Source organism: Bidens hawaiensis, unplaced genomic scaffold, assembly GCF_021521415.1.
Source record: "Bidens hawaiensis isolate Kalapana, Puna unplaced genomic scaffold, B.hawaiensis_p1.1 tig00027563_1, whole genome shotgun sequence".
Classification (NCBI taxonomy): domain Eukaryota; kingdom Viridiplantae; phylum Streptophyta; class Magnoliopsida; order Asterales; family Asteraceae; genus Bidens; species Bidens hawaiensis.
Window position 1 is genome coordinate 224939 of NW_027505100.1, and position 12360 is coordinate 237298.

Here is a 12360-nt window from a genome sequence, read left to right on the forward strand (position 1 = left end):
GTTATTACTTGGATGTTATATATATATATATATAGGGATGTACTTATAAAGATGTTTATATATATATGTATATATATATATATAAGGATTATTATTTATTGAGGATGATGGCTTAACTGATGTATCCCTTTTATATTTTAAAATCCTTGAAATGACTATTATGATTATTATTATTGATGTTATTTTTTAAAACTTGAACTCACTCAGCTCAAGCTGACTTTGTGTGCATGTTAGTGTGAGTTTCAGGTTAGGAGGAGGATGCCTTATCGCTTGGACGTGCACGAAGCTACTTGGACGGTGAAGGGTATACGGGGATGGAAGATTTCAATATTAAACATTTCTTTTAAAAAGTTTTACCAAATATATTTAAATTGGTTTTGGGCATAATTCCCGGGTTTTGGGAACTTATTTTATTAATTATGGTTTTTTGCTGAATTATACTCTGAATTGGTTGTTTAAATGAAATGAACTGTTTTCAAGTTTAAGTATTTTTATAAGTATTATGGATGAGTACCAACTATAGGACTCCCGGGATTCGGGGTCTTACAAAAGTTCACATGTGTTTTTGGCTTGGTAATACCGGCTTTTAAACGGGTTGTCATGTGGTGGGTATTGGTTGGTTCGGTGGAGGGTGGGGGCTGTTGTGAGTGGGTCGTGTGCTGGTGAGTATGTGATGGAGGTTGAGAGTGGGTTGCGGAAGGGTGGGATTGGTATGTAGGTGAATATGGCGGATGGGGTTGAGGTGGGCTGTTTTGCAGGTGTGGATCGTGGTCAGTGTGTAGGCTGTTTGGGTCTTGGGTTTTGGGTGTTTGTTGTGGGCCGGTGGATTGAGCTGGTTGATCTGGGGCGGGGTTGTGAGATGGTTGGTTTGGGCCGTGTGTTTTTTTAGGAACATGAGGGTTGGTTGGATTAAAGGAGGTGGGATGAGTGAAAATGGTGGTAGTGATGTCATTTTCAAGAGGAGAGTAGTCAGGCACCGAGTTTGGTTGAGAGAAAGGAAAGGATGTTTTGTCAAATGTGACATGCCGCGAAAAAATGGTTTTGCCAGTAGTAAGATTAAGACATCGATACCCACGATAGTCGGCGGGATAGCCAAGAAAAACGCAAAGAGAAGATCGGTGGGCTAATTTGTGAGGCTGAGTGGAGGATTGGTTGGGAAAGCATGCACTTCCAAAAACACGAAGGTGGTCATATGTAGGCTGGCGAAGATAGAGAGCGGTAGTAGGTGTGTGATTGTTGAGGAGACGGGTAGGCAAAATATTGTGAAGATAAACCGATGTATGAACAGCCTCAACCCAATATGTGGTGGGTGTGGAAGCATGAGTCACTATGGAAAGCATAATTTCATTGATTCGGCGGATCATTCGTCCTGCTTTACCATTTTGCTGTGAGGTGTGTGGACAAGAAAAATGAATTGAATGCCATTGGATGTAGCAAAATTTTGAAATTGGTGTTTGGCAAATTCGCCCGCCATTGTCACACTGAAAGGACTTGATGGGTAGGTGGAATTGAGTTTTGATGTAGGTATAAAATTTAATGAATTTTGTGATAGCTTATGATTTGTAACTAAGTGGAAAAACCCATGTATAATTAGTGAAATCATCAATTAAGATCATATAATATTTATAACTAGTGTTGGAAATAATAGGGGAAGTCCACAAGTCACAATGCACGATGTCAAACGGTAAAATAGTAGTACTATCAGATAAATAAAAAGGTAATCGTTTATGCTTGGCAAGTTGGCATGAATTGCAAAACATACGACTAGATTTATTACATGAAATAAATTTATTCGAAGTAAGACAATCAATAACGGAAACTCCTGGGTGGCCTAGACGAGCATGCCATGATTCAGGAGCGAAAGCGGCAAAGACAGATGAGGTGATGGCAGCAGGAGCGGTGACTGGATATAGATGGCTATCACTGTTGTGACGGCTCAAAAGCTTCCCAGTCTTCAGGTCCTTCACAGAAAATCCAAAAGGGTCAAGTTCACAAGATACGGAGTTTTCAGTTGTAAATTTGCGAACAGATATGAGGTTTTTAATGACATTTGGGGCATAAAGGACATTATTAAGGTGGAGGTTGTTTTGGCGGTTTGGAAAATATGCATGTCCAGATCCGAGAATGTGCATTTTTTTGCCATTTCCGACTAATATAGATTTTATGGAAATAAACATAGGAGAGTTAGTAGCAAAACCTGCATCATCAGTGAGATGGGCTGATTGTAGCGGGCTGGGCCACGAGAAGAATCTCATCCAGTAGGGTTGCGTTCTGGTGGGTTGGTTGTGTCGGGTACAGCAGCAGCAACGGCTGGGGCTGGTTGTTGTCTAGCAAGGTGACGACGTTCTTCAGCATCCAGAAGGTTAATGGCGTCCTCCCAAGACGGTAGCGACAACATCATATTCCGGAGGAAGTCACTAACCAGTTGAATGATTAGTCGACTTTCAGATATGGGCTGGTCCACGTCCGCAAGTTGTGCAGCGATCTCTCGAAGTTTCTGACAATATTTTTGAAGCGAGGGCATTGAATTCAGGGTCAAGTTTGTGAAAGCTTTCTCCAAGGCAGCAGCTCGCGGGCCTTTATTGTTCAAAAAAAATCTTTTTGAGACGACCCCAAGCGTCTAAAGCAGTAGATTCGTTGTCCAAGATCCGAGCCAGGTAGGCATCAGAAACGGTTGCATAAATCCATTGCAACACTATAGCATCGATTTCCATCCGCGTGCCATAGTCCGCGTCATCCTCTAGCTGTGGTAGGGTTCCATCTATATGGTCAAGAACCTTGTACCCACGCGCATTTAACTGAAATAGTTTTACCCACGAAGAGCACGTAACTTTCGTGCCATCCAAAGTACGAACTTTGTTTTGAATGTTGGTAACGGTGTAAACCGGGTGAAGTGAAGGAGTTGTTTTACCGGAACTGGTGGAGAAGTCTGCTGTGTCGCCCATAGCCGAGAAGCAGAGATGGTGTTTGAAGATCGTAACCTTCAAAGAATGGCCGTAGCCTACAGGAACAAAGGAAAAAAAAACTGATGAAACTTATGGCTGTGATACCATGATAATAATTGAATATTCTGAATGATTTGATTGCTCAAATAATTGACCAAGGGGTCATATATGTACATCAAAGGAATAGACAATTAAGTCTACAAATCAGCTAGTCTAGAGACTGTCAAGTAGCCTATCAAGCTATACATCTTTGACTAAATAATTACAATAAGTTACAAGATACATACATATTTTGAGAATATATTTATGTTAGTAGCCTAACCACTAAGCATTTGTTCAAATTGTATATGTGTTCACTCTATATTATGTTGGTTCACTCCAGTCTTTTTTTATGGGTGATGTAATAAAGCTTCGAAACTCAGTGGGTTCCTGTGAACCCGGTGAACCCATAGTGGATCCGCCTCTGAGTTTGAGCCGAGATGGTATCAACTCAGGATTGTATTGACACCCGTGCAAGACTGCAAGTAAATGAGCTTGAGTTGACTAGGCTCCAACTCGAGGTAGTTTATGATTCAACAAGTAATCTTTTATTTCTTTTTTTAACAATTTTAATGATTTTGTAGTCGTATGATTTTACTATTTAAAAAAAAGTAAGAGTTAAAAAGCTAAAAAAGCTCCGAATTATATAAGTTTCAATTTCAATTAAAACAACTACATATACAATGAAAGAAGATAAATGTCACGAGCCAACAAACGAGAGTTGTCAAGACAATAAGCTCAATATTTTATTTTAGCGAGTGGCTAGGGCATTTATACGAGCTTCCGAGCTCAATACAAATAAAGACGAGTTAAACCGTATCTTTTAACACTATAGACACACAAGATATATGCTCGGTGCTACTAAAATTATCATAATGAAACAACTGAAATATGATAATATAAATAAACAATGATAACATTTATTAAATAATATTTCCCTTTTTTTTTGTTAAGGTCTATCCTATAGAGGTACTTAAATTATATCGGCGATTTCTAGGTTTCGTCATAACCCTAATTGGTTACTTTCAATTACGTAAACCAATGGTTCAAACCGCACACAAAGTTAGAGCATTTTACATTTTTATAGGAACTTCTTTACCTGAAACAATAGTATCTTCAATTATTGTCCCCTTAGATGTAAAATATATCTCTTCTAACTATCCCTATGGTCAGGGCCGGCCCTAGGGTGGGGCAGGATGGTCGACGGCTCTAGGCCCGACACCCCGCTAGGCCGATTTTTTTTTAAATTATATGTATTTTTTTTGAAAAATGATATATATATATATTTAATGTTTTAACTCAAAAACATAAAAACTAATTTGGTCTAGTGGTAATAGGGTGTGACTCTCGACCAAATGGTTGTGGGTTCCAATCTCATTTGAGACTTGTTTAAACCTATTTTTATACAAATTTTTTTTACACAACCCAAATCATAACCAAGTAAGCCCATTTATAAATTAGATTGTTTAAACAAGCAAAATACTCCGTTTACTTAAGGCCCAAAAAGTTTTTCGTCGTCGGCCCTAAACTTTTTCCTAGTTTTCGGAGCCGGCCCTGCCTATGGTGTATGAGACAAATGTTTGCATTTCGATTCAGGTCGTATTCTTTGGTTACGATTCCACCATACATACCTTTTTCATTTTGTCGAAAATCTATTTTAGGGTATAGACGCTTATGCCCCCCCCCCCCCCTCTATGCCTTGTGGTAATGACTACTCCAGTATTATGACCTTTACCAAAACGATGCTATACATAGATTAAACTACTTCATGGATTGGATTTTACTTAACCCTCTACATTTTCATTGTGTGTGCTCGGGGTAGAAATTTTTATAAATGTATCAGCATGCTATTAAGTATTTTGATTTAAGTTGTTTTTTTCTAAGAGGTTGAATAGAATAACCCATATTATTATAAACTCATATTAGGTTAGTCTTAGTTAGTGATTCCGGCTTAGTGAGTCCTTTTTTTGGTGATGAACTGTTGGCGGAAACTCTACATTTTGCCTCTGTGAACTGAGAAGAAAGGGGGCTCAATAGGAAGAGGATTATACTATGAGAGAAGCAAAGAGATCAATCTCTTTCAATATACAAAATTGATTCTAGCAATGCAACGTTGTTGAACTCTCATGTTGATTTGAAAGAATCGTAGAAAGCCTCGCTTGTTAAGGTAAAAGAATAGCAAGTGGCAAATTTATCTTTGTAGGATATATATCTTTATTATTATGAATTTCATAATTGAGTAGTTAATTGAAGTGAATGGTACTGAATAAATGAAGTATACTTTATGTATCGTATTTAATAAAAGAAATACTAAGGTCGTTCCATTAATAAAAGAGATTTTTTATGGACCATATGGTGTCTCATTCATACCCGGCATGGGCATGGGCATGGGCATGGGCATGGGCATGGGCACTTTTTTGACTTTACTCAACACAATTATTGTGTTTGAACTTTTTGATTTTATGATGGAGATCTCGGTATAATCATGCTGTTATGGGATATGGTGTATTAATCATCTAGTATGTTTTTTTTAAATTAAAAAAACTCAAAAAGGGGCATTACTACACACAGTAACAACCACCCAATATAATTGAAGTACATATTTACAATTCTACAAAACAAAAATTCACTCATCACGTTAAAGAAGATAAAAGTTTTTTTTTTTTCGTTATATGGTCAATCTTTATTTGTTTCTCCAAAAATTGTTGTTTTTGTATTTATTGTAGCAAGGTTTGTCATGACCAATTAGCGGTTATGTAAGTTAAATTTTTAAGCGTTGTGATGGTTACTTTGTAGCTGTATTTTCAGTTACATAACCATTTCCTTACATGTATATAAATAAAGAATGTGATGAAAAATATTCGACACCGTGACATTCGTCAACTTTCGTATTTGTAACCCGATCCATATCGTATTTCAACTCATTATTCAACCAGTATAATGATGGATTCTATGTTATATTGTGTAGTTTTATGTTACTCATGATAAACCAACTCAATCATGTGTTATAATCAAGTTTATTCAAATAAATTCGTTATTTTGGATATTTAACAAGTCCAGTGGCTAAATATGCTAAATTTCAAACTTCCTTACACTTAAACACGGTGTCGTGCTTTTCTTTCCACACTCCCCATGGCCCACTTTCATAATAAGACAAACATGTGGTCCGGACATCCAAAACATGCCCCTGTGGCCACCCTTTCCACGCCCTCATGGTCAATCTCTGCATGTACTTTCTAACATTATTAAATGCATGCTTGCTGACTTCAAAAACAAGGCATGTTTTGAAAAGCACCGGCCGTGTCTGACAACTGTTCAGCTTAGCTGTGTTCATTGCAAAATGGACGGAATTTTACTCAAAAACACACACTTTGCTATTATAATATAGCATTTTAGAGTTGACAAGAAGGCTTGGAATGCCTCTACTCAATTAGGGAGAATGATTATCATTATAATCATTTGTGGTCAGATTATCCTAATTTCACCTTATTCTTCACCTTTTTCTTCTAGAATTCATAGTTAGTTAGGAATTTCTAAAATTGATAATCAAATTGATATTTTTGCTATTCATTTTAATCTGCAACCAAATTTTGTTGGGTATTTAGCATGCGTACAAAAATTTATCATCTAACACACTTTAAATTCGTGTTTTAATGATTATAAAATTTATATAATAACTTTATATAATTTTCTTTGTTAACCATAAACAAGTAGACATAGTTTTGTTTTTTTGGACTTTTACTTTCAAATGTCACGACAATTATATATTCGTATTGTTATGATTTTGGTTTATATAAATGCCTACGCTCATTAAAGATGACTGAACATGTTTCTGATCAATTACTTAATGAATAGATCTAGTCTATTGATATGAATACATTTAGAATGATGAATTACGTTAAGTGTGTGTTGAGAGAGTAATTCTACAAAGTAATAGTAGGATTACTTTAATAAAATAAACTTCGTTATAATTTACATAGATACAGGGGTATATATAGACGACGAGACATTCGTGTCTCATTTGTCAGACAGGCCTAACGAATGAGCCTCTCATTCGTCCCTATGCGTTAAGTTATTCGTTAACATCCCCTAACGAATGGCACTACATACGTTAGCCTCTTATTCGTTAAACATCCTTAATGAATAAGCAACATAAGTTATACTCATCCTTAGCATTCCCTAACAAATGAGTAACAAAAGACATGGACTCATTCGTTAACATCCCCTAGCGAATGAGTCACTTAAGTTAATGACCAAAATACCCCTATACATTAAAACTAATTCCAAATACAATAAAACAAAGACCGAGATGTAAAATGATACATTAACAAATTCCCCCTACTCTCGAGCTCTTTGTAATCTTCAACTCTTGAACCTGCTAGTCTTCTAATCCACACAACTATGAATCCTAAAAGCATGCCATACTCGAACAACTCTTTGGAATTGCATAGCCTGCGCATTATCTTTTACATTTGCCAATCTGATCCAATTCTTGTATAATACTTCGTTATCAGACTCAGATAAGTTGACTAGCCATATGTCACACTCTGACCAAACGTGGCGGAACATGAGCGGGCACAACATGACCGTTTCAATGCACACGACACTATTAAAGTCTCAAAATTTAAGCAACTCATTCATTTCATTTAACATCAACTACAACACAACATGTTCATTACAAAAAAACAAATTACAAGAAAATAAATGGTTTATTTCATTAATAACCTAACGTTTGAAATAAACTAAGATCTTCAAATCTTCAATCAACCAATAATCAAACCTGTAACGTTGCATAAAATATATTTTATCAACACAAATGTTGGTGAGCAATTCCATAATTTTTGTGTATATATAATATAAGGCAAAATCCACAACTCTTATGCGAAACCATAAATAATGATAACAGTTGCGGTATATAAATCATGAACAAATGAGACTCCTTTCTAATAAGCAAAAAATTCCAAATTACAAGGAGGAGTGTATGATCATACTTATTGAGGATGAAGATGAGGCCAACCAAGAAAAGCAATAAACATTTAATAATTAATCATATGAGGCATATAACACACAATCAAGCAATTATTCTAAGTAACACATAAACTAGAGTTTGCGGTTTGAGAATTTGAGTCTTAAATCATTTTTGTTTAAGTACGCAAACTACCCCCAAAGTATAAAAGCGAAAACGGGGATGAAATTTTACTCACTTTGAAAATAGTGATGCCGATGAAGAAAAATTAGAATAATAATAATCTTCAAGAAAGCGAGCCGAATGTTTAGCGTACGTGTCCTAGATTTAAAGACCTTGAGTTAATAATGAGTCCAGAAGATGAGATATAAATGGTATAAAGGTTCATAAAAACAAGGCTTGGGTTTTCGAGAGTTTAAGTTCTATTTTGCAAAATGCGGTTAAATAAAATAAGCATAACATAAAATAGGTTTTACATGAAACCGGGCCTTTGATGTTTATTTTTACTCAACCTTTGTTAAGTTTTACATAGGGGAGTTGGCTTAGTGTTAGTGTGCATGATCCCGCTAATGTAAGCATTTAGATCGGGACTTGATAAAGTAGCGATTCCGCATCCAACTTACCAAACATTATAAATATATGAACAACTTCAATAAAATAAGTAGATTAAACAAGTTTGAGGAATTTAATCAATTAAAGTCCCAAACTCGGTTTAAGCGAGTGTAATGTAACGCCCGTTAATTCCGGTTTCAAGAATTAAAGCTTTTAGAGTATGTATAATTCTCGGGATTTATCTGACGTATCTCGGAAACCTTTACGTTATCCCTGTACGTTAAAGAACTTAACTTTTCCTTCCATTTTTCCTTACACTTCAATTTGGAGGGACTTGGATGTAACTATTTTTATTATATCATAAAACAAATAAACGCTAACCCTTCTAGCTGCCGATCGGACCTCAAGACCCCCCCTGCTCGTTTTTCTTCTGCCCCGCCATGTTTCAGCCGTGAAAACTTCAATTCAAGGTCGGTTTTATGATTCCCCATGTCTTTTACACCTTAATTGATCATATTAACGCGCTTATTGGTCGTTAAGGTTGAGTTTTGATGATATCAGTTTGCTGACAGATTCGTATACGTTTATTGTAGGGTCTGTAATGCGATGATAATCCATTGTGTTTGATCGATTCTTGATTCCATGATGTTCTACCTTGAGTCTAGTTTCCAGAAAGGTATAATACGTAATTTTTGGACGAGATTTGAATGGTTTTTATGAATTTATAAAATCGAGTGTCAAAGCTGATGCGGGATGACGGATTCTGGTCTGTCTTCCCGACGTCATAACCTTTTTTCGACAGGTCCAAATTGGTTGGTTCCACTTCTGGAAGTTAGGATTTTGAGTTAGGAACCAAACCCAATTGGAATCGTTTAATTTGGTTCGGTAATGAATTTTATAAAAATAAAACCATTTTGTTGCGCACTGAAATAGCTGAGCGTACCTTGCTGTGTTGGAGGAATTTTTATAATTTTCGTGTCCAAATGAAAAATATAATAAAAATATTTTTATAAACCTAAGACATTTATTAAAGTCTGGTAAAAATTTAATAATTTATTTCAAAGGTTATCCTATGTAATTAAATGCATCTTCGCATGCTAAAATCTACACGTTTTACTCGTTATTGATCGATAAGTTTGTTTTAGGCTTAACCGGTGGATGTTCAATTGTGTTCTTGTCTGGGCTGTTTGAAGTGAGTTTTTGCAACACAATCTTCCTAGGTATGTCCCGTATATCATACTTAAAGATCATGATCTTAGGTGTTCGTTAAGTTGATCAACTAGTTGTAGTTTGATTGTTATGTTCGGTTGTCTAGAATTGTTGAGTTCGATGCGTTAATCGGTTGGATGACCAACCGAATCAGTTTGCATGGCCCTATGGGAGTTTAAGGGCTGTGGAAAAATTAGTTTTTGATGCTCGGGGCTGTTGTGGTTAGTGCTTCGTCAATCGAGTCGGCGGTGCGCGAATTTTCGTTTACACGGTAAAGTAAGAGTTGTAAAAAGTAACCGTCAACCCTATCAACTCGGGTGACATAATCTTGACGAATGAAAAGATTTAAAATGGAATTTGGTCCATTCGGGGCTGATTCGTTTAACAAATGGTTTTAAGGTTTATTGCACGCGCATTCGACCGAATTGATTTTCCTCGGGCCTTGGGCCAAGTCATTGGGCCTTGGGCCAAGTTGTTGGGCCATGGGCCAAGTGTTGGGCCTTGGGCCAAAGTGTTAGGCTTGAACGGCCCATTAGGCAAGAGTGTTCTTACGGTCTAGTTTAGTAACGTGTTGTGTATAATTTACAGGCCCTTGCTTGTGATTGTGCACTTAGGGATTTTCCTAGCTCGTTGCAAGTGTTCGATTGATTTCAGGTGAGTTCTCGATGCCCCGTTTAACTCTTTTTAAGTTTTGGGCTCGGATCCATACCTAAGTGTTTTTCTTACTTGATGAAATGTTTTGAATGGTTTTATATAGGCTTGCTAGTATCGGTAGGCCTTGGAATGTTATGGAATTTGTATGTATATATATATTTATATATATTTAGAATGGCCATTATTTGGCGAATGTTGTAGTCGTCTCGACTACTGAATGGTGCGTATGCCTACCTTGTGTTTGCACGCGCCGAATGTTACGTGTTTGGGTTGTACGCTTTCTCGGCCCTGAATGTTTGTAGTCGTCTCGACTACGGAATGTTGCGTATGCTTACTTTGTGTTTGCATGCGCTGAGTGTTACGTGTTTGGGTTGTACGTTTTCTCGGCCCTGAATGTTATTATTGAATGATATATATATATATATATATAGTGATATATATAGGAATGTACGTATAGAGATGCTCATACGTAAGGATGATTATTTATTTGAATGTGGTGACCTAACCGATGTACTTCCGTTTACCGTTTTAAGATAGGCTATACTCACAACTTTACCCAATTTCACCTCTTTGTCTTTCTTCTTATAATACTTGACTGGATTCAAGTATATACGCTTCGGTTCAATTTTCTTCCTTTCAAACCCTTCCTCCTGCTCTTGACTGTTTACCTCAGCTTCTTCAGTTGGATTGTCTTTGGTAGGTATAGGATTTTTCCGATCATCAAATTTTAACCTGAAGTAATTTATCACCAAGTAAAGATGAATATCATCAAGAAACTACTTTTAATATGATTTTAATGATTTCCGAACACATGTACTTATATCCAGAAATAGAAATATCTTTTTATTGTGAAACACTGTAGCCCTCGTGACTAGACTGTCACCCTTGTCTCAGTATTTATGACACATTTTATCATTATGCAAACGGATAAGAACAATACGACGGATATAAGAACATATACGGCGTAAATCATTTATACACATGACATATGCAGCGTATAAGTGTAAGACTTATATGGCGCATAACTTATGCGGCGTATAAGTCTCATACTTATACGTTGCATAAGTATGCAAGATCAAACTTAGAAATCACACCAATGTAATGTAACAAGTACAATTTAATGTCCTTGTACATTAAAAGAATAACTTAAATAAGCTCAATTTTTGAAAAATTTCTATTTTAAACAAGTCCAAATCAATGACCTTGTTGAAAACATATACACATTTTGATCTTTTTGATTTTGAATTGAAGAAACTTAACAAGATTTGTTGATTCATGAAAACACCCAGAGATATAGTTCACCCGCCCATCAAGAGTCGAAAACTAAATCAGAAAAGAAAATCTTTTGGTTTTTCAAAAGAATCAAATAGCAAATGTAATTCAACAAATATTTACAAACTTGAAATCAATACAAAGATCACATATTTTTGTGAGTTTGAGCAGGGAATCATATTGACCAAATTGTCCTTCCATCACAGTTTTATTTTCAGCGTTTATTATGACTGGTGTTAAGTTGGTCAATGGTATTGTTGTCCACCTAAACCTTTCAAAACAAATGATTCAAGAATTTGTGTGATACTATTAATTTGGTTCAATTAAGCACAAGATTTCAGGATTTATTAGTTCTAATCTTGATTCAGGCATAATTTGATTTTTACAAAGTCACCCCCAACTTGACTTAAACCTTAGAATCAGAAGATAAAAATACTTTTATTTTAAGCATATCAGTAAATAATCCCCACTACAAGACATACCCCTGTTATCAAGCAATACCCTAAGATCCTTTCCCATGAATGAGTATGCACGATTTCATCTGTCGGCTTGCAAACGTTGTGTTTCTTAATGGTATTAAGATGCGAGCAAGGGGACGTGTGTCTAACAGCGGATTTTGATCAAGTCAGTAATGAATTTAGTACATAAGTACTTGTGCGATCAAGTTTAATGACTTATAAATCAACATAATCTGCGGGTTTGCTTTTTAAAGCTTTGATTAAA

General features: G+C 36.0%; 1 protein-coding gene across 1 annotated transcript; it reads right to left on the reverse strand.

The window, feature by feature from the left end:
- Positions 1-2579: 2579 nt before the first annotated feature.
- On the reverse strand, positions 2580-2945 carry LOC143610718 (uncharacterized). The gene has a single exon (XM_077085115.1). It carries the CDS (start codon positions 2943-2945, stop codon positions 2580-2582), a length of 366 nt encoding a protein of 121 aa, XP_076941230.1.
- Between the last annotated feature and the right edge of the window lie 9415 nt (positions 2946-12360).